General features: G+C 35.0%; 2 protein-coding genes across 2 annotated transcripts in view; both read left to right on the forward strand.

Annotated features, from left to right (window-relative positions):
- Nucleotides 1–261: 261 nt before the first annotated feature.
- On the forward strand, nt 262–2,775 carry LOC129224138 (uncharacterized). The gene is made up of 2 exons (XM_054858554.1): nt 262–1,275; nt 2,770–2,775. Exons 1-2 carry the CDS (start codon nt 262–264, stop codon nt 2,773–2,775), a joined length of 1,020 nt encoding a protein of 339 aa, XP_054714529.1.
- A 1,291-nt stretch (nt 2,776–4,066) lies between these two features.
- Nucleotides 4,067–23,564, forward strand: part of LOC129224139 (protein IMPACT-like) — a 36,596-nt gene continuing 17,098 nt past the window's right edge. Inside the window, exons 1-8 of the mRNA XM_054858555.1 lie at nt 4,067–4,454; nt 9,179–9,298; nt 14,511–14,563; nt 14,653–14,715; nt 16,933–17,108; nt 19,564–19,661; nt 21,122–21,195; nt 23,077–23,081. Coding sequence (XP_054714530.1) covers nt 4,407–4,454; nt 9,179–9,298; nt 14,511–14,563; nt 14,653–14,715; nt 16,933–17,108; nt 19,564–19,661; nt 21,122–21,195; nt 23,077–23,081 — 637 coding nt within the window. The 5' untranslated portion in view covers nt 4,067–4,406. The remainder of the gene's footprint in view (nt 4,455–9,178; nt 9,299–14,510; nt 14,564–14,652; nt 14,716–16,932; nt 17,109–19,563; nt 19,662–21,121; nt 21,196–23,076; nt 23,082–23,564) is intronic.

Here is a 23,564-nt window from a genome sequence, read left to right on the forward strand (position 1 = left end):
AGCAGTCCGTTTATTCTTGGATCAGTTATTCGGCATCATCTGGAAAACTCATGCATCGAACATAAGGAAATTGCTGAAATGTTGTTGAAATCGTTTTACGTTGACAATTGCGTTACATCGTTGGACACAGAAAGTGAAGCTCAGCATTTTAAAGAAGTCTCTACACAGTTAATGGCAAGCGCAAAATTTGAATTGAGAGGCTGGGAGCTTACTGATTTCAATGTCTCAACTTCTGAATAAAAAATCTCTCAAGTCTTAGGAATGCTGTGGAATCGTGGAACTGACACTTTATCTTGTGATGTTGATTTAGGAGTTGAAATGATAGAGCCATTTACTCGAAGAAAGTTACTTTCCGTTGCACAAAGAGTATTTGATCCGATCGGGTTTTGCTGTCCTGTAACATTGTATCCAAAATTACTTCTTCAAGAAAGCTGGAAGTCAAAACTCGGATGGGATGACGAACTATCAACAGATGTAACTGAAAAGTTTAAGAAGTGGTTTAAGGACCTTCATCTTTTGAAGGTGGTTGAAATTCCAAGATATATGTCAATCGACAACTGTGTATCAATCAGTCTTCATACATTCTGTGATGCATCTAAATTGTCTTTCGCAACAGTCATTTTCTTAAGAAGCGAAAGTAAAGATCAAGTGTCAGTGCAATTGGTGCTTGCTAAATCAAGAATTGCACCATTGAAAACGATGTCAATCCCTAGGCTGGAATTAATGGCATGCACAATAGGCGTACGTCTCACTGATACAGTAAAAAGAGCTTTAAGTATCCAAGACATTGAAGAATATTATTGGACGGACTCGACTTCAGTGTTGTATTGGATAACTCATGAAGATACATGGACTGTGTTTGTAAAAAATCGAGTTAAGGAGATAAGGAAATTGTCTGACCAAACAAAGTGGCGACATGTGCTAGGTTCAGAGAATCCTTCGGACTTACCTTCAAGAGGTTGCTCAGTGCACAAACTGATAGAATCTCGTTGGTGGGAGGGTCCTCATTGGCTGAAGTTGCCGAAAGAAGAATGGCCTCATTCTACTTTAATTGATGACACAGAAAAAGCTGACAGTGAGAGACGCAAGGTAGTTGCAACGGCATTAAATAATGTCAAGGACTTTTCTTCAAAAGTTTTCAGCTACTTTTTGACATACAAGAAAAATCTAAGAATGATGGGATGGATATTAAGGTTCTTAGAAAATTCCCGTAAGAAAAGAGAAGAAAGACAGCATGGAGAGCTTAAAGTTCGTGAGCTAGAAAAGGCTGAAAAAGTAATAGTAAAGTTCATACAACATAACTCCTTCTCATCTGAGGATATTGAAAAATTAAAGTCCATCTGTGTGTTTGAAGATGAAGGAATTTTGAGAGTCAAGACAAAGATTTTCAGAAAGAAAGATGAAGAAGATTTTAAATGTCCCATAGTTTTACCCTCTGATCATCCTCTAGTGGAACAGTTAATTTACGAAAGGCATTTGGTCTCATGCCACAGTGGAACTCAAGTTGTCCTGGCAGATCTTCGACAAAAATTTTGGATTCTTAGAGGCCGGAAGACGGTTCAAAGGGTCTTGAAACAATGCATTCGATGTAAGAGATATGCTTCAAAGAAATTAGAAACCATGCCTGCCCCCCTTCCGGAAGAAAGGGTACGAGATGCACTGGTTTTTGAGGTGACAGGGGTTGACCTGGCCGGACCACTTTACCTGAAGAAGGGAGATAAAGCATGGATATTATTATTTACTTGCGCCGTGTATCGGGCTGTACATTTAGAATTGATTCAGAGCCTCTCCACTGACGGATTTTTGCTTGGATTAAGAAGATTTATAGCAAGAAGAGGCAGACCTCGAAAAATATATAGTGACAATGGAACAAATTTTGTTGGCGCGGTTAATCAATTTGCCTCCCTTGATTGGAGTAAAATACTTCAAGAGAGTTCAATTTTGAGAATTCAATGGGAGTTCAGCCCTCCTACAGTCCCTTGGTGGGGCGGGTTTTGGGAACGTATAGTCCAAATGGTGAAGAAAATCTTAAGAAGAGTTTTGGGAAGAGCTTCCTTAAATTTTGAAGAGTTGTGTACAATTCTATGTGATGCCGAGGCAGTTATCAACTCACGGCCACTAAACTATCTATCTGAAGATCCGGAGGACTTGACACCATTAACTCCAGCAATGTTCATCCAAGAAGTTCAAGCGGTGGGAGTGCCCGACTTAGATAATTTAGACAGCGTCAATCTTTCTAAGAGGGTCAGATACCAACAAAGGTTGAGAAAAGACCTAAGGAAGAGATTTCGGGAAGAATATCTTGGTATGCTTGTTCACAAGCAGGCAAACAAAGCCCTCGTCACCGGAATAAAGGTTGGAGACATAGTCCTCATCGGTTGTGACAAACGACGACTAGATTGGCCAATGGGACGTGTAGTAGAAGTGCTTCCAGGCAAAGATAATTTTGTTCGAGTCGTAAAAGTGAAAACTAGTCACGGAGAATTAATTCGTCCAGTACAACGTTTGTACCCTTTAGAACTGGATTGCTCTAGTGAACTATTTAACAGTAAAATATTAAAACATGTAGAAGCCGAGCACTCTGCAGGGGAAAAAGGTTTGAAACCGACTATAGATGATAAAACTGACACTATTGATCTAGGAATTGGTGTTACCCCAGAACTGATTCAAACCAGATATGGTAGAAAAGTTAAGAAACCAAAAATTTTTGACATTTGAGTTACAATTTATATTTTAATTTGTTTTCATGTTTATGAGGTATAATTTTAGGATTAAACTACTTAGAGACATTAATTTTATTATCAAAGTTCAATTTGTTAACATGAAAGTTTTAATATTTTAATAAGTTTTGATTTTATGTGTCAAGTATGTAAAAAAAAAATCAAAAGGTGGGAGAATGTTGCAAGCCTTTGCTTTATTTTCCCACCCTTTAAGAATTTGTACGTTTTTGTTTGGCAACAGTGAATATGTTTTGTTAGAACAGCTAAGTTTCGATTCGAAATGTTTTAAGCAGTGTATTAAGAAATTTTATAAGAAATATTAAGAAATAAAAGTATATGAATGGGCAAAGTGGTGTACACTTAATGTCGTATCTAACAATATGTATAGTCTGGAGCAAAGGAGGATCAGAGGGAACGTGATTCAGTCATTTAATACAAAGTCATTATCAAAACAAAATGAATGATGTTAATGGATTAAATTTTTGCACTAAACGTAGGATAAGGGGTCATTATTTTTCACTATTCAAATCTCAGGCTAACCTAGAAATAAGGAAAAACTACTTGAGTAGGGTTGTGGGCACTTGGAACAACTTACCGGAAGAGGTGGTAATGAGCAAGGGGGTGGATAGCTTTAAGATGGCCATTGATCTTCATTGGGGACTAATAATTGGCTAGGACCAGCCTAGCTGGGCCAAGAGCCTGTTGCTGGTCGTCACATTTGTATTTGTACTATTGCATACTTTTTTTAAACGGTAACGCATGAGAACTACCTAAGAATAATTTCATACAGAACATACGAAGATATTATTTACATTCACAAACATAAGTACAGCATAATACAGTAAGTGGTCATTTACTTATGCATTCGAATCACCGCTTCTTTTCCATAAAATTTCCACAAAAAAAGACAGAAACTCCTTCATTTCGTAAACAAACCAAGGCTGTAGAGTTGAGTGTCAATTGCTTCAACTCATGACTAGTTCTATTTCTCTGAACAGAATTTTCAGTGGAATATGAGAGCTTTATCAAAAAGGATTCTTAGAATTCGAAAGTATACAGTCATTTTCAAAAGATTTCTTATGTTTAATAAAAATTCTTTCAAAAAACAGAAAAAAGAGCAGCAAACACAGGTTGCGTTCGACGAGCTCGACCGAGAGCAACCGGTTAGTTAATCACTTGACAGTTAATGATCACGTGCTCCAATCATCCAATCAACTGCTTAGAATGGTAACCGCAGTGGTAACAGGTTTCGACCGGTGAGTTTCGTCGAACGCAACCACAGAAGAGTTCTCTACAGCTCAACACTTGTAAGGTTTTGTTTACATTTTGAATTTCCACGTGCGAGTTTTTGACGAAGTCGCGGATTGATGCCGCATAGAAGTAGCGAAAAGAAAACTGCTGTTCTTGCTGTTGACATTACTAATTCTTGATTTTTTAAACATTGGATTGCAATGTTATTGCTTTGCGAAAAAGGAATTGATAACAAACATAAAACCTCATTCTCCAAGATTCAGGAAAGCATCTTAAAACGATTTTGATATGTGTCAATTTTTTTGATTAGGTATTTAATTTTTACGATTGAAGATCGCATAAAAACAAGAGCTGTTGGATTTTAATCTTTGAACGGTGATAATAGATGTGTCGGTTTTTCAAAATATAATTCTCGTTTTTTATTGATCCTTAGCCATGGATGAAATTTCTCAAGACAGATTAAATGCCAATGAATCACTTAGGGTAGGTGCGCCAGTTGCTTTCAGAAACTTTTCAAATTAAGGATGATCAGTGGCGTACACAGGAATTTTGCAAGGGGAGAGTCCAAGATCGAAAGCCTCATTCTCATATCGTACCCCAATATGCCGTCAAACGTATTGACTTGATTTTATCGATTCCCGAGAGCGAAAAACATTAAAAAATTAACTATTGAATACATAATAAGGTATAATTTAATCAAATATATTTAAATAAATTACCAGAAAATGAAAGAATATGAGCTTTTACTTTTCTTATAATTAAATATGGGTGGGTTCAAGTTCATAGAATCTCATTTTAATCTGTAATTGCAAAACTAAAAACATGGTTATCACTGTATATTTATTTATAATCACCATTCTGCTTCTTATAAGGCAATTTGCTATAGGAAAAGTGCACAATGTTTTAAAAATTCTTTTAACATTAGGATTTTATTTTTTCAATTATTAGAACTGAAAATGTTACCTTTGTTTCAAATTATTCTCGTACAAAATACGAAGAATCGTAATCAATTGGGAAAAAAAGCAAGACCTATAGGAGGAGCTCGGACCCCCTGGACTTTTCCCTTGTGCGCCACTGAGGATAATTATGTAATTAAAATACCTTATATACTTGCATATAAATCAAGAAATGTAATACAAAAAAGTTGGGGACCAACTAATCAGTGGGGCAAAATTTTTACCAAACAATTCTTCAAAAAAAAAAACCCCTAAGCAATTTCCCTGATTTTAGTTCACCCCCCCCCCCCTCCCGTCCTCCCCAAAAGAAAACGCTGCAGGAGTAAATACTTACACATTCTGATTAGAATTTTACATTGTCTGACTATTGAATAAAGACCAAATAATACTACAGTAAAAGACCAATTATGCAAAAAGTGCAGAATTGCCGCATTCACATTTTTCTATAAGTTGGTCATGTGGAAGTTAAAGCTCATTTATAAAGATTAATTTAATATGTCTACAGTGCAAAAAAATTCTTGATATTAACTTAAAATAAGAGCAACAAGTAAGAAAAAAAGTAGATGCTAAAACAAACCTTTTTAGTGCAAAAGTGTGTTTTGATCGTAAGGATGTTCATTACATTTCCTTTACCTTCTTTTTTAAATGATGATTTTCAAACATTGCAGAAAGACGTTCCAGGTTTTTTCAGAAAGCCTGGGTTTGATTTACTTGGGTTTTCGATTTTGCCTAATTTTCCACCTAAAATTAGTGGAGTCAACTTAAAGCGAGTATATGCAGTACTTTTATAATAATAATTTTTTGTAAAACCGTCTGTGAATACATTTATCATATTTTATTTCAATCCTTATTAGTGATGTAAAATACCCGGGTATTTATTTTTAGGGGTAAATACCCAGGGTATATACCCGGGTAAATACCCAAAATGGGTAAATACCCGGGTATTTATTTCAAAAATTTATATTCAACTAAAATACTTTTCTGTATACAGCCAACAATATACAAAACAATAAATTTTTGCCCAAAAATTGTATTTTGATCACATATTTAAAGAATTATTGTGTGAAACAGCTTAGCAATCTAATATGATATTCACATTAAATGTGTTGGATATGCCTGATCAATGTCGATAGCTAAATTTCAGATATAAAAAGCCATTCTACAAAAAGTAAAAAGATTAACTGGTTACAAAAAAAGCAAACATCAATTTTTTAAGGTCCTAGTCTTTTATAACGCAGTAATATGTCCCTGCATGACATCAAAATGTAACGAAATGTCGCTCAATTTATTATTACTATTTATTTACCTATATCTTATGCAGAAATTTCCTCCAAACTTAGTTCAATTGTTCAGGTGTATTCTGTATCACACACACACACACACACACACACACATATACACACACACATAATATACATAAACATTTAAAATTTTTAATCTTTAATTTTAGGACTTATGTTTAAAAAAGAAAATAGTCACCTTTTAATACCACCTAAAATTTTTTTGCAAAATGCGCAATTATTAGGGGATTTACCCTGCCTTCGGAAAAATACCCAAAAAATATTTACCTTCCCACCCTACAGGGGAGCAAATGCAAATGAGCAAGGCAACAGAAAAGAATATTTTGCTTTTTTTTTGCTTATTAATGTGAAAACTTTTTCTATATTTTCCATGTTATCACTTAAATATCAATAAAATAAATAACACGATAGTCTTAATAACTTCTCAGTTTATTCTTCCAAACATCCCTCATGCTTCCTTTTTTTTCATTTTGGATATGACTAACCTAGATTGTGATTTTGAAATCCTGAAGTTTATAATGAATTGCTTATACTTCTCCAATTATGACATTGAAAAGAAAGATTCTTTGGTTCACCATATGTTTCTTTCATGATTTCATCAAGTCTTTCAATAAAAAAATATTATAAACTGTGTAATACATATATGTATCTATCAGTTTTACCAATTATTTCACATTTAGATTTTTAAAAAAAATCACATTCACTTTTTTGCAATTTTTGTAAAATACCCAGTTTTTGGGTATTTACCCAGGCCTTGGGTAAATACCCAAAAAATATTTACCTACCCGCTGGGTATTTACCCGATCCACATCACTAATCCTTATTAATTTTACGTATTTTTCTTATAAAGATGAATTATAGTTTTTATTCACCATGTAATTTATCTCAATATTAATTCTATTTTTTTCAACTTCTAATTTTTTCTCCTTTGTTTTAGTAAGGGCTGCTGAGAGCTAAGGCATTTGTGCCCGTTATCAGTTCATTGGTCGCCAGGCCCACCTTCCTCAACTTGTCAAATTTATATAACTCTGATTCCAAGCTGGGTCCTGAAGGGATGGGCTCCTAGTTTCTGGCTAGGCTGATCCCATAAATTGCATCAATTCAGCAATCTTTTAGCATCTCTACATAAAATACACCGCCAACTCAGTCAATTCCAGCCGAGGACTGCAGTTTCGTGCTTATTAGCACTCATCAGCCCGCCATAGGAGTGACCGAGCTGGAGGTGGAAAACCTCTTAAGGAAGCCAAGAGTGCCAAACAAACTGGTAGCTAACACAGAATTAGAACTGACCTGCCTTGCCTTCAAAATTCGAGTTGAACCAAACCATTGTTTCGGTTCCTCGTCTGGTCAGTTCTAATTCTGTGTTAGCTACCAGTTTGTTTGGCACTCTAGGCTTCCTTAAGAGGTTTTCCACCTCCAGCTCAGTCACTCCTATGCCGGGCTGATGAGTGCTAATAAGCACGAAATTGCAGTCCTCGGCTGGAATTGACTGAGCTGGCGGTGTATTTCATGTATTTCTGCCTTAGCCCTGGCTATAGGGCGGTAACTTACTGAAAATATTAATTCTAGTCTATTTTATATTAGTAATATCCACACGGCTTTGCCTGTAGTTGAAAATTAAAAGGTCATTTGGTTTGCCTGTATATTTACAAATAATGGATGATAAATTTCTCGCCAATTGGCTATGTTCATTCGCTCTCCCATTCCACGTAATGATAATTTCATAATGTACTCGTCCATCTTATGAGCATTTTGCTTCTTAAAATGTTCTTAAAATTGAAATAGAAAAAGAACAAAATCGAATTTTCAAAAAATCGCTTCGAGGTGCACACCCCCGTGCTACAAACTAACTTTATGCCAAATTTCATGGAAATCGGCCGAACCGTCTAGGTGCTATGTGCTTCACAGAGATCCAGACATCCTACACACAGAGAGACTTTAAGCTTTATTATTAGTAAAGACGTTCTTGGGAAGTCCAAGACAATCGATCAATTGGCAAGAAATATGTACTTTCTGCTTAAATGATACTGTAACACCTTTACAACATTCAGTGCCTCAATATATATTTAGGTGGACCCTGAGGTCATGACTGCCACTTGTCTTCCTCATATGACATTATACAGATCAGCTTCTTGTTGCATTTTAGATAGTGCTCATCATAAGATTTTTTAGATAGTAATATACATACATTGAAGCACCGTTTATACGTTTTTGAAGAGACTATGTAAAAAACGTACAAATGAAAAAAACGTATGATAGGTATAGGTTAATGTGTATTAGACTCTGCAATAACCAATTTAAAAAACGCATAATTTATAAAAACGTGTAAAAGAGAAACATATAAACGGTACTTCACTGTATTTACTTTCATGTCCATTGTTAATAGTTATATAATACAAATACAAATACAAAAGTGATGACCAGCAACAGGCTCTGGACCCAGCTAAACTGGTCCTAGTCGATTTACTATCCCCCGTGAAGATCAATGACCCTCTTAAAACTATCTACTCCCATGCTCATTACCACCTCTTCCGGTAAGCTGTTCCAAGGTTCCACTACCCTGCTATAATAATAATTTTTCCTAATATCCATGTTAGCCTGAGATTTAAATAGCTTAAAACAATGACCCCTTGTCCTGTTTTCAGTGCTAAACTTCAGCCCCGTTAACATCTTTCATTTTAATAAATTTAAACAACTGAATCATGTCCTCTCGGTCTCTTCTTTGCTCAAGACTACATTTTTAGCCTTCTAAGCCTGGAATCATAGTCTAAATGACTGACTGATTTGTATGTCAGGTATGATACATAGCTAGATTGAACAATTTATTAGCTTAAGTTCTTCCCCACTCAATCGAAAATGTGAATGTCGAAGGAAAGTAAATACCAGTCAGAAGTAGCTTTTCTTGTCATCATTATGATCACTATCATTTAAAGTGATTTGCAATTTGCAGGTTGATGAAGTAGAAGCATTATCTGCTATTTTCGGAGATGATTGGCTCGAAGAAGATGCTGAACATAGAGTATATAGCATCAATGTGGCCAACAGTACAGGGAACAGTATATATCTTCAAGTGAGATCTGTTTGATATTATAAACATAATTGTTACTTTTAAATTAAGATTTTGGTCTTTCGTGTTGGATTCTACATTAATAGACATAAAAATGATTTTAAAAAAAAAGGTCAAAATGAACTTTCTCTATGTATCAGGGTATGGCTAGTTTATATACCAACTGTAAGTTGAAACACTTAAACTAAAAGTAAATAAAGTAGTTCATTCTTTTTTTAAAACTATTTTAACTTCAAAAACTTATTTCAAAAGGTAGGTATGCTGGTTTATAAAATCGACTGCTTTATAAAATCGCGCCTCCTCAGAATGAATGGGATTTTAATAAGTGCCTAGTACTGTACCATTGAATTCAGCTTAAAAAAGTGCAATAATCTAGGGGAAAAGTTCTTCTGTATAGGTAGTATAGTGTAAAGTTTGCGTTAAATATTATGAAATGCTTCCTGTTTTGTTTTTAAAATGTCAGTCAGTTACCTGTGGAATTGCCCTAGTACAGCGGTTCCCAACCGGTGGTTCTCAAACCCCTGGGGGTTCACGAAAAAAATATAGTAATGGTGGAGTTTTAACATGCCTGTTTCTGATAAAGTCTCATGTTCAAACGGTTTCAAGCAAATTTTGCTCCTTTTTTGCTTGCACATCTGATACGTTTATCATTAACATATTTGCGTACTTCCTGACATATTTTACATTGAAATAATTTAGTCTGTCATTGCAAAGTGATGGTTTTAGCGCTTCCATTGAGAATGATAGCCCTGAAGCCATGCTGAAAAAGCTCTACTTATAAATACAATGTCTTCAGATGAAATAATTTGAAAGCGTTCATTTCTTCTGAAGCTTTTGATCGGAAAGATTGATTAAACTTGATGAAGACATTACATCGAGCATATGCAAGTGTCTAAAATATTTTGATGTTTAGTTTCTTTACCATTATTTTGAGTACAAGGAAGAGCTATCGCTCTGCTCTTGTGTTGAGTCAAAAATGCATAGAAGCGAGGTCAGGCTGTTGATTGTTGCTATAGTTTTCACACTACATATTCTACAATTTACCTCAAGCTTTGCAGTCGAAAAAGGAAAATAATAGCTAGCAACTCAAAAATACCACAGGAAGTATCAAAAATTAATTACTATAAAAAGTTTTTGTGGGTGAAAGTTTTGCAGTGTGAATTTTACGCACTAAAAAAAAAATCAGCAGAAATTAACCATGCAACTTAATTTGCACACCATGTAAATAAGGAATTTATGAAATTTGTGAAGAAAATCTTTTGTGATAAGTAAGCAAAAAAATATTTGTTTTGTTAAAAATTACTACCTTTTGTGTAACAATTAGAGGAAATGCATATTTTGAACATGGACGTTTCTATTATTTTTCAATATATGGATTTTACTCTGCACTTAAAGCATAATTACAAAAAAATTCTTCAGCAATCAAACGATTAATGCACTCAAGATATCTTTATCAAACAGCTAGGCTTGTAGTCCTTTTCAAGAAGACTTAAACCTAGAGATCTTTCTCATTTTACTGTAAGAAAACAGTTCATTTACTGAGACAGTTCCCTGAAAGGTATTTTAAAGATCATTCTTTATTTGACTTCTGATTAAGTGATAATAGAGATAAATGTACCCTTGTGTCAGAAAAATTTCAGCCAAACTCTCTCTCTCTCTCTCCTTGACCTCTTTGTTCCATCCATTTTCAAATGTTTTTTAAAGTTGATAGATGCTTAACGCAGAACAATCACTGTGTTTATTTTTTGGTGAATTTGTTTTGCATTCATTTTTTAGCAATAATTTTAGTTCATAGCAATATTTGTAATTCTATATTTTGCAATTATGTTTTCACTCTTGTTAAAAACTATGAAGCAGCAACAAACTTTAAAAAAATCTCCCAAATTTTATTGTCTATGTGTGTGCGTTTTTTTTTTTTTTTTTTTGCTTGTTACTTATTATTGTGGAAAATTATTTGATTTGGAATGGCAACAGTCAATTCAGCGCTTCCTAGTATGAACTAGAATCAAGTGTTCAGTCGCCACTGAAATACCATCGATGAATGTAGAATTTCAATATTTTGATGTGATGAAAGTCACCCCTTTTGATGCGACCTGTGCTCCCAATCTTCGATATACAGTAACCCCTCGTTATATCGCGCTTTTCGGGGGACAAAGAAAAAGAGCGATATATCCGAAAGTGCGATATAACGGAGGGCATTAAAAATAGTTATGTCTAATACCACAAGTAAATTGGCATTCGTTCTTTTTGACATTAGTTTCTAATGGTTTCGATGTGGGTACTATCACACCTATTAAAATTTAAACAAGATTGAAATTTAAGTAAATTTTCACCGACAGAAAGTTAAAATCATCAAATGGCGAATGAAGACGATCTTTCTGAACTGCCGCGAGATAAGAATGAGCATTCCAATACCCTCTTATTCCGAGTAGGTTTTTTAATCCGTTTTACTTGCTATAGAAAGGATGTGAAAAGTAAAAGAAACCAGATTGTTTCCAGGAAACTATTTCGCCCGTCCAGATCATTATTCCCTTCTTTGATGCAAATCCTGGTTTGTGCAACCAAGTACAAATCTTTTCTGTACTAAAAGAAGGGCGTATGTTCTCTTCTACATGGACTACTATGACGCTTGATGTCTCTCACTCCTTGTAAAGGCAATGTATCAATTCAGAAGAAGATGTCAAGTAGTTTACAGACCATCTTAAACTGAAATATACTGTGTGGGTATGTACATTTGGATGACAGGAATTGCTGCTTCTTTTCCAGCGAATTCAGAAGAATTGCTTCCTTTTGTTCATTGACAAAAGAGAGAAGAAAGAGACCTTCTCTGTGCAATACCATATGTTTTCAGAAATGGTTTCAAACTTAAAGCAAAGTTTATTTCCAATTTTAGGCTTTAATATTTCGGGAGACAGAAGAAAAGAGCGATATATCCGAATGAGCGATATAACGAGGGGCTACTGTATATAACTTATGTGCACTGTATATACGTTTCAACTAACAGTTCTTAATTAAAATGTTTTTTCTAACCTTCAATAAGCGTTTGTCGATTTTTGAATTCGATGTGGCAAGTTTACCCACTGAACCATTTTACAACATTACCTAGTACCCAAGGGGTTCGCCGACTTCTTTAGGAGTTGGGAAGGGGTTCGCATAGGAGAAAAAGTCGGGAACCACTGCCCTAGCACAATTTATTTATATGCACCCACATGTATGCCAGATTTTCGTTATGGTATTGCGGCAATATTATCATTTGCCTGTGATAGAATCAAAGAAAGAATTTGCCCCAAGCAAGAAATCTTTTTGTTTATTAAAAGAGCGAGAAATCATCCACTGTGATTGATGAGAGTTTATGAATTAGTTTTCAATAAATATGCAGTTAAAATACAAGTAAAAAACATATTTCTTTAAACAAAATATTCACATTCAAAATGAAACTTTGGTGGTAAAATTATCGAAGAGTTTTATTTCAGTGTTAGATCTTTGAAAAAAAAAATAATAATAGTATGTTGTATTGTTTATCTTTTTTGTATATCATTTACAGTCATTCAAGGCAACTTTGTTTCCACAACTGTCTATTTTGAAGTGCCCTGCCCTACTTGTATTATACGATAGTGTTATTATACATATTGGGATTATATAGAAAAAAAATTCCTGCAATAGTCATGTAAAATAAGAAAAAAGAATTATAAAACCATTAAAAAACTTCCATTGACCTGGTTCAAGGTCCACTTGTAGCCTCTTTGAACTATATGTGAAATGTTTGGAAGTTAAATTATTGCTACTTTGAACCAGAAAAATCAAATTTAAGAACTCTTAAAAACTCTCCATTTTTATTTTGTAGCCTCAGCCTTCTATAATTCTTGAAATTAGAGACGTACCGAGTAGCACTTTGGCCGAGTACCGAGTACTCGGCCTTTCACTACTCCGCCGAGTACCGAGTTACCGAGTACTCGGCTGAGTCACCAAGTATCAATTATGCTTTAAGAAGAACCACCGACACACATGTGATGAATTTTGAACTTATTGGAATAGTAGTATAGACCTCCTTGTCCATATAATAGTTTTTAAAACTAAATTCCTGCTGAAATTTAATTATGCATTATATATACAATTTTGTTTGTGTCAAAAATTTTACAAAGAAAAATATTTTTAAAATTAAAAATAAATAAATAAAAGGTATGATTAATCAAGTTGGAATTAAAACAAATTACAGTAAAATCCCTCTAATGCGGACACTAACGGGGCAAATTTTTTTGTCCACAATATAGAGGTGTCCGCAAGACAGAGGTTTAATAATGTTATTTGCATTGGAACTGTGGAATTAAAAATTGTCCGCATAAGAGGGGTGTCCGTTAGGAGGGGTTTCACTGTATACCAATCAATTATAGTTCTAGTCCGTCAAACATAAATAATTTTTAAAAGCAGATAAAACATATGTGCAGGAACACTGCAGACAAGTGTTTCTACACCCTCCACCCACCCCCCGTTACAAGGAATGTCTTTTTCAGTGCATAACATGTGAGCTAAAGAACATAAAGACATTCAACAAAAAAATCCGACTTTTGTCGGATGCCTTTAAATCTACGAGCTCCCATTTTGTGCATTGAAAAAGGAATTCCTTGCAATGCCAAAACACGTGTCTGCAGTGTTCCTGCACTGTGCTTTTAACGTTGTTTTATTTCCTTTTATTTTTTAAGCAAAGGTATTTTTACATTTTTTATAACTAATTTTTATTTGTAGCAAAAATCCATTTTTAATATAAAAATTCCATATTTTCTATACTTACCTTTTTTGCGTAATTTTTAATAAATAAGTTTTATTAACTTTGGGGACATTAAAATAAAGATTTATTCCATTAAAGCATTACAAACTTCATTATTCTCAAAATTTAAATTTGACTTATAAATTTTAATTGTAAATGATTGCAGAATATAATGCTTGCTCTTTTTTTTAAAATAAATTTTAGTATCTGTCTTGGACAATATTCAATTTTTTGCAACTACTCGGTATTGGCCGAGTATCTGATCAGAATTTGGCCGAGTACTGAGTACTCGGCAAATTGGCCGAGTACCGAGTACTCGGTACGTCTCTACTTGAAATGAAAACTCTCATTAAGTAGCACAAAGTTAATCTACCTACATGACTCAGAGTTGCCCTCAATGACTGTACATAAAAGTAGATGTTAACCTAATGAAAAAATTTAACTGCTCAGGTTACTTTACCAGAAAACTACCCATTAGATGGACCTCCTATTTATCAAATAAGGTAAGTTCATATTTTTGATATACTTTTGTTTAAATACATCAAAAATGTATCACAAAATCTAATATTAAGTCTCAACTTTGATTCAACAGTGCACCTTGGATGAGTCGAGAAGGAAAAGCATCTCTTTGTTCTGAAATTGAAGACATTTACTGGTAAAGTTGCAGTACAATATTTTAAAGTAAACATTATAACAGAGATGCCCTTCCTCCCGCCCCCAAAGTTGATGGCATCACCCTCCTAATTCTACAGAACACCCACGCACAGAACAAGACCTACCCCAAAATAAGATTAAAGTCCTGTAAAATACCCCCCCCCCCCCACCTTTAAACAATTCAATACCTCAGCTATGAACCCTACCTCATGGGCACCCTTGAATATGTACAGTATCTATGAAAATATAGAAAATATTTTATTATAAACTAGTGGTGCCCGCATGGTTTTGCCCGTAGTTGAAAATTAAAAGCTCATTCGGTTCGCTTGTATATTTACAAATAATGGATGACGAATTTCTTGCCAATTGGCTATGTTTATTCGCTCCCCCACTCCATGTCATGATAATTTTGGAATTTACTCGTATATCTTATGATAATTTTGCTCCGGAAAATGTTCTTAAAATTGACATAGAAAAAGAATAAAATCAAATTTTCGAAAAATCGCTTCTAGGTGCACACCCTAACGCTACAAACTAACTTTGTGTCAAATTTCATGGAAATCGGCCGAATGGTCTAGCCGCTATGCGCGTCACAGACATCCAGACAGAGAGACTTTCCGCTTTATTATTAGTAAAGATATTATTTCGTCCATGATTTATGTACATACAGTTGACTCTCTGTTTAACGATGCTCTATTTAACGACTTTCTCTATTTAACGTCGGCTCTTCATGGTCCCAGATGCTCCATTATAGTGTTAAAAGTATTCTACTTAAGGACGATTTTTTGCGGTCCCTTGAAAGTCGTTAAACAGAGAGCCAACTGTATTTTTTCTGTATGTATTACCAATCAGATACTCCTGCCGGAAATAGTTTCAAGGTCTTTAAATATTGCATGATATATATGTGTGTTTTCTTTTAAAAGGGATATTTATATTTTACTATGCTACATATAGTTTAACCCATTTAGTGAATAGTAGTTTTCAGCAGTCAGAATTACAATTGTTCAACTCTAAGACAATTATTAATGATACAGTTAATAAAGTTTAATTCTGCTTAACAGATTCTATAAAAGGCCATTTTGAAACTATTAAGTGGACTTCAAACAGAGGCACTGTTAACCTTCCAAACTTCAAATTTCCCCAAAACATAAAATTTTTGCCCCCAAATTCCCCATACTGTCTTAACATTGTGTTAAAAGTTAGTACTACTAGCAATCTCACATACTATCCAGATGTGTTTGATACCATATGCTATCAATATCAGTTGCAACATTTTTTTTCATGTAAGGCCAATCTATAAAAACTGAAAAGCTTTAATGTTTAAAAAAAAGAAATAATTTGAGAAAATAGTAGAATTGTAATTGACACCAAAATTTAACAGGAAAAAATCATTTTTTTATTGTAATAATGAACATCCCCCCCCCCCCAGATTGCACATTTCCCCTGAACCTTTATTTCAAGCATTTGGACATACATGAAGTACACCGCCAGCTCAGTCATTTCCAGTTGAGGGCTGCAGTTTCGTGCTTATTAGCACTCGTCAGCCCGCCACAGGAAAGTGACTGAGCTGGAGATGGAAAACCTCTTAAGGAAGCCAAGAGTGCCAAACAAACTGGCAGTTAATATAGAATTAGCGCAGATCAGACGAGTGACCGAAGCAATGGTTCGGTTCAACTCGAGGTTTGAAGGCAAGGCATGGTATATTCAGTAAATTACTGCCCAATAGCGCCCCATGCCTTGCCTTCAATCTTCGAGTTGAACCGAACAATTACTTCAGTCACTCGTCTGGTCTGCGCTAATTCTATATTAGCTACCAGTATACCGGGCTGATGAGCGCTAATAAGCACGAAACTGCAGTCCTCGGCTGGAAATGACTGAGCTGGCAGTGTACTTCATGTATTTCTGCTTTAGCCCTGGCTATTGGGCGGTAATTTACTGAATAAACATTTGGACATATTTCAGCACTCCTGGCCTCAAATATTTAAAGTTATTTCTAACTTTATCACAAAGCTTACTTTAAGCCCAATTAAGAAATATTAGAGGCAAAAGGAAGCATTGCAAACACAAAATCCTTTAAATAATCACAAATGCTGAACCTGTTTTTCTTGCTTTTCAGGAGAAAAGAGTGTAAAATATCTGCTCCCAATGTATCAGATTTGTATGTGCATAAATTGAGAATTCAAGTCGGTTCTAATAAATAATTCTATTTATTTTACAGTTCAAATGCAGGTGAAAGTATCATTTACTTGTGGATTGAAAAGCTGAAAGATTTTGCTTATCCAATGTCATTTTTGCACCCTCAAAACACTGCTGCTGATGAAGTAATAGAAGAAGATAATGATGCCGAACCGTCGGCAGCCTTAAATTCTACAGAACAAGAAATCCTAGAAATAGGTAATTTTTATTCTCAAAGTAACTTACAAAATTCAATCAGAATTCATAAGAAATCAACGATTTCTTAGTTTTCAGGCAAAAAGAAAGACTAGAATTTTAATTCACAATTATTTTAAATTTATTCACTTATCAATAATTCATGCTATTTTTTGAGAGCATTTCCCAACACAGATTCCCCTAAACCTAGGGTCTCAGGAAGTATTGATAAGGGCTACAGAATAAATCAAGAGTCTTGATAGTACTAGTTCTTTCTAAAGTAGAAAATAAAACTAATTGGGGTTAAAATTTCCTTCAGTCAAAAGTACTACTTTTAGTCACTGAAATTAATAGAATAAGCAAAAAAAAAAAATATATATATATATATATAACATAGACCCAGAAAATATTTTTATTTTCCCAACAATTGTTTTTTAATTAATTTTGTTAAATGTCCAATTTTTCAAACAAGGCGTGGTCTTCATGACGTCACAATTGATGCACTTTGGCACATCTTTCTACCACGGTTCCACGTTATGATAATCAACAAGCGAATTAAAATTGTGCTCTACGCTTGCTATCAACCATATCATTGCCAATACACGTGAGTAAAGATGCGAATTAAATATTTTGGTCTGAGAATGGCAACACTGAATGGCATTTCATCATTTGTGATGTCATCGGGCAGAAACATAAACAATGAAAGCGCACCGATTTAAGTAATTTTTGAAAAATATTAAACTTAAACAAATTATTTAAAAAATGGTCATATCCCATGTTTTTAAGTATGCTCTTTCAGAAAAAAATACTTTTAAAATTTCAGAAACGACTCCATTGGGGATTAACAATCTACTGTCTTATATTTGACACCAAGTGCTATTTATAATACAAGTCAACTCATTATGCCAGGACGTATACGCATTTTACAAGAGCAAAACCTCAATCTATCAAATCTGTCGAGAAGAGAAAGAAATATGAGATATTGAGCTTTCGAACTCTATCAAGGTTTTGAAAAAAATACATTACTAATTCTCACAACTACATACACAACATGTATGTTATGTATGTTTATCTGGATATTACGCTACCATTTTGCATAACAATTAACAAGTTATTCTTTAACATACGAGGGGGACCCAAAAGTAACCGGATTTTTGTTCTAAAATATTTATATATTAGTTGATTCACAAAATTTCTTTTGTATCTTTCAAAATGTTTACCCTTAGATGAAATACACTTGTTAATGCTTTTTTCGACTGTTAAAAGCTCCCCTGGAACTCTTTAGCATTGACCATGTTCAGTGCCCGTTGCGAAGCAGTTTTAACAGCTTCTACATCATCAAAACGCTTCGATTTCAGAATTTTTTTCATTCTCGGGAACAGAAAAAGTTCACAGGGGACTAGATCTGGCGAATAGGGGGGGTCGAGGAACGACTGGCCACCCCTGAGAGACCAAGTAGTGGTTAATAGTGAAGGCTAAGTGTACGATAGCGTTATCATGGTGAAGGAATCATTTTTCTGATCGCCCGCGTGAGCACCAACTTACTCTTGTTTCTTCTAAAGTTTCGCAAATCGTAAGACGACGACTCTGGTTGATTTTTTGGCAGATTTTTCCAACGTTTTCATCATTTCGAGACGTTGAAGGGCGAACAGAACAAGCATGATCTTTAACACTCATGATACCACGTTTAAAGCGCCCAAACCCCTCGAAAACTTGTGTACAGCTCATAGCATTGTCCTTGAAGGTTTGTCGAACCATTTGGTAAGCTATTCCGTTGCCGTCTTTTCATGCAGGAAGCAAAATTTCAAGCTTACTGTTTGTTCTTTCCAATTTGCCATAATGAGTTCGCAAGCGGAAAGCAACAACACCTGAAAAAAACCAACACTATGATAAGACATTATTAACTAAACTGACGCCACTTGCACAGCTGGTTTGTGAAGGTCTCTACTTGAGCCATCTAGCTGGAGAACACTCTACTACATCTAGGACTGGCATCGCACCATTAGTCCGGTTTCTTTTGGGTCCTCCCTCGTATTACTAGACTTGCCGCCTGTCTTTTCTAGTGGTCAGAGAAGTCTGACTCTGACAGGAAAGTCCGTGTTCGAATCCTGGCTCGGGCATGGACGTACTTTCTCTCTCCTGTCCTTGTCCTTTCTTTGTGTGAATGTGATGTTATTCTGTGAATGGTTGCCTACCCTATAAACGGGTCCTTATGGCCTGTGTGTACTGTAGAAGTCGGACTTCACACCAAATTACGGTACAGTTGGAAAAGTGAAGCAACGCACCCCAAATTGCCAGCCTAGCTGGCACACGACAACAACAACATTACTAGACTTAAATGTTTTTACATCCCTGTTTTAATTGTTTGTCTATCGCATTCTTCTATTTTGTTTGAAATGTAATTTTACGGGTTGTTTTCAAACATCTCACCTTTTTTCATTCTGCCTTGGTTATTTACAATGCAAAACACTTTTTACAGAAACTGATGAACTGCCCCCAATCGCTCATGGTGAACCAATTACTGATCGGAAAAGTGTATTTCAAGCTCATGCTGCTAAAGTCCTGACTGTACAGCAGGTAAGCATTCAGCCATTTTTGTTCAAAATGGCATGAATCAGCGAAGCTTAGCTTAAAATGCGACATAATGCTTTCATTGTATCAAGTAAATGCATTAAATTTTTAGTTTCATGTTTGGTGTACCACGATTTTGCTGTGATACAAAGGCAGATGAAACATAAACTGGAATTTCTTTTGAAGAAATTTATTGCATCAACCAAATTACAGAATTTTTAAAAAAATACTAAGCACTTTTTGTAATACTCTCATACGGACAAATTATCTAGCTTTCAATCATAACTTTGAGTGTTGAAACATGCAATTTCTTCTTATTGAGAAACTATGGTTTGAAATGACTAGAACCGCACTTTTCTTCGTTTGTGGTGTCATTTTCTTGGAATTTTCGAAAACTACAGGAATTCTTAAAATGTCCTTTCTGACCCAGGAAAGTTATTTTGTCCTTTTGAGTGAGTGTGTTATGAAAAGTGCTTAGTATTTTTAAAAAAGTTCTGTTATTTTATTCTTTTTAGTGTAAATGTATTTCAGAAGTAGAATAATTTTACGATAACGAAACTTCACCTTATTTTTTCATATAAATGCTCGGCACTAAAAGGGAAAAAAACCTATATACGTGTCTAAAACTTGAAGCAGTTGGCACTAAAAATCAAGCCTTGTTTCTCTCTAGGATTTATGCTTGCCAATTTCATGCTTGCTTCAGAGAAGCCTTGATTCAAAATTTTCATTATGATTGCTTTTAACATTTAAGAGGGAAATTACATGAAATTTGCTGTTTCCCATCCTAACTGAAATAATAATTTTATTTTAGAATTTTAATTTTTCAGCATTAAGTTGTACCTTAAGATTAAGCAAATCATTAAGTGAAATCTGAAGTCTCTAATTGGTCTAGTTGCTGAGATATAAGCAAAAACCGGCCTCAGATTACTCCGTGACAATCAGGCCAAATATAATAAAAGTGCTTAAAAAAAAGAGATTCGTTTTCTACATTGCGTCTTTCCTTTGATACTCATTTTCTCTGCCGAATTCCCAAGCTTTTGAAGCTATTATGATAAAAAGCAGAGCCAGTTGGGCACAAACTCCTCTACACTTGCATCATCATCATCAAACTGTGTTCCTCCTAGGTCTTTTTCAGGCAGTCCAAACAAATGGTACTCACAGAGTGATACATTTAGACTATACGGATGAGTTTCTAGAGGTGTCCGATAAAATTTCTCCTATTTTTCCCACAATAATAAGATTCTCCCCGAATTCACTAACATTTAGATGACATGTCTAATTTAAACTAAGCTGCAGTCTTATTTAGAATAGAAGCATAAAAATCTCTAGTTAAACTAAACAAAAAAATAATACTCATAGTATATTAAACACTTGCTTGAAAATGAAAAGATGTAATTTTTTCATTTGTTTCATCCTTTTTGCATTTTACAGAGATAAATCTTAATGTTCTTATCTTGAATTTTCAGGTGAAACAGGTTTTGGATGAGTTGAAACAAAACAGAAAAATTGCTTCAGCCACTCACAATATTTACGCATATAGGTAAGATATCCTCTTTGTTGGACAATAGAAAAAATTAATATCCTGCATTGAAAACCAATTCTTTGAGAAATTAAAAATAAACCAGTTTGCTTGTTCTTTCCTTATCTTTACTAATAATAAAGCTGAAAGTCTCTCTATCCGGAGGATGTCTGGATCTCTGTGACGCGCATAGTGCCTAGACCGTTCGGCCGATTTTCATGAAATTTGGCACAAAGTTAATTTGTAGCATGGGGGTGTGCACCTCGAAGCAATTTTTTGAAAATTCGATGTGGTTCTTTTTCTATTCCAATTTTAAGAACAAAATTATCATAAGATGGACGAGTAAATTACGAAATCATCATAACGTGGAACCGTAACATGGGCACTAGCCAATTGGCGAGATACGAAATTATCATAATGTGGAACCGTAACATGGGTACAAACCAATTGGCGAGAAAATTCACCATACATTATTTGTAAATATACAGGCAAACCAAAAGACCTTTTAATTTTTCTATTACGAAAAAGCCGTGCGGGTACCACTAGTTAATAATAACCAAGTTCCATCTTAATTCATGAACACCTCAAAAATTAATTCAAGTTTTTTTTTTTTTGGAAACGGTGTCGAAAATAACACCACAATCACAATTAAGTTTTAACCTTATTCTAATGAGTTGTAAAGGTTTCTGTGCATTAGAACATTGCATCATTTGCAGTTAAAATTCATCAAATTTGAAGCATTTTACAAACATCACTAGTCTAGAGCAGCGATCTCTGCAAATTTCTTTTTCTTACACTGCACTACAGCCTACAATAGGCCCACAAGTCCCTTCCAATGGATTCGATTAGACACTAAGGTTCATTAACGAATACGGTAGAGTCTCGAAAATCCGAGGTAATTGGAGCTCACGCCACCTCGGATTACTGAAAACTCGGATTATCCGAAAAATTCTATAGACTACATAAGGACCTGCGCTGTTTACTTTTTCCACTGTGAAAAGGAAATATTGTCTCCTTGAAAAATTTATCACTCAAATTTCAAGAAAAATTTATGTTTTAATTGACCCTAAACGAGTTTTGATTGTTTTTTTTTTCTTGATGTCTGCACGTGCTTGTGTGTAAATTTGCAGGAAACCAAAAAGTGCCCTTTGATCGTCCTCAAATAACGTTTGATGAGTTTTGTCGTGACATTTGTATCTATGTGTGAGGAGCGTGCATAGGTACCTCACATACAGGGCCGATCCTAGCAGGTGTGCTGAGTGTAGACCGCACGAGGGCGGCCAAAGCAAGGGGCGGCCGCAGGCCGCATCATATAGTTCTTTTAATCAAGCAAAATTCCTCAAGAATTTCTCACAAGATAACATAATAAGTCAAATAAATATGCTGAATTTCAAGTGTTCAATTTGCCAATTTCCCAACAGCATAGCATACATATTAAGAAAAATGGAATGTTAGAGCACATTGTGTGTTGCTCCATTATCCATTAATATCAACTCTTTACACACATGCTTCATTTGGTTGCAAAATTTGTGAGAGAACCGGTAATCAGGCATGAATACAGGGGAGGGGCAATGACACAATCCTCCCCCCCCCCCAAAGCATGAAAGGGTGCCTTCTAAAGGCCACTAATGCTTCACCCAGCTTCCCAAGTTTTTATTGACCCTAAACAATGAAGACATATTTTGGGTAAAAAAAACTATGCTGATAGGATACTCTTGCAAGTATTTCAAACAACAAATTCTGTGTTCAGCAGTCATGGATGCGTAGAGACTGGAGAGACAATGGAAAATTGCAACTCCCCTGAGAGTCAAACATATATAATCAACGAACTAAAACTTTTAATTTTCCCCCTTTACAGCAATTTTTTCTAATTAAAATCATGAATGAACTGCCCTGCTTCAGATCAGGTAGGAGGACAGGGCCTTTGCCCGGGGTTACAAATTTTAAGTGTGGCTCCAAAACGAAGATCAAAAGGATGCCTTGACGAGACTAAAGAAGGCTTCAAATTGCGTTTTTAGGACTTTAATTTTGGAAAATTTCGCTGGTTGAACCACCGATTTTAAGGATCCAATTAAGTCTCTTATTCACCCTTCCTTCCTTAATGTAATCAAACATAGCCTAAAAATGATGGCTCCAAAATGTCTTTTCTGTAGACAGCCCGCCCTAACGTCATCAAAAATTGCTCAATGGCATTTTTCGAATTTCGTTTTCGAATTTTTTGCAGTAGAGGGCCCTGCAATCGATTCCCTAACATTACTACCAAAGATAGTCTGAATTAGCGTATCTAGAGAGGCCTCCAATCCCACCCCCTCTCACTTAACGTATTCAAAACAAACTAAAATTGTGTTTTTCAATCATCAGTTTCGAAGAACTTTGAGGGAAATACTCCG

The sequence above is a fragment of the Uloborus diversus genome, chromosome 6 (assembly GCF_026930045.1).
Source record: "Uloborus diversus isolate 005 chromosome 6, Udiv.v.3.1, whole genome shotgun sequence".
Taxonomy (NCBI): domain Eukaryota; kingdom Metazoa; phylum Arthropoda; class Arachnida; order Araneae; family Uloboridae; genus Uloborus; species Uloborus diversus.

What these genes read in the sequence shown, in the direction of transcription:
- LOC129224138 (XM_054858554.1), top strand. Translation starts at nt 262, where the DNA reads ATGCTGTGGAATCGTGGAACTGACACTTTATCTTGTGATGTTGATTTA.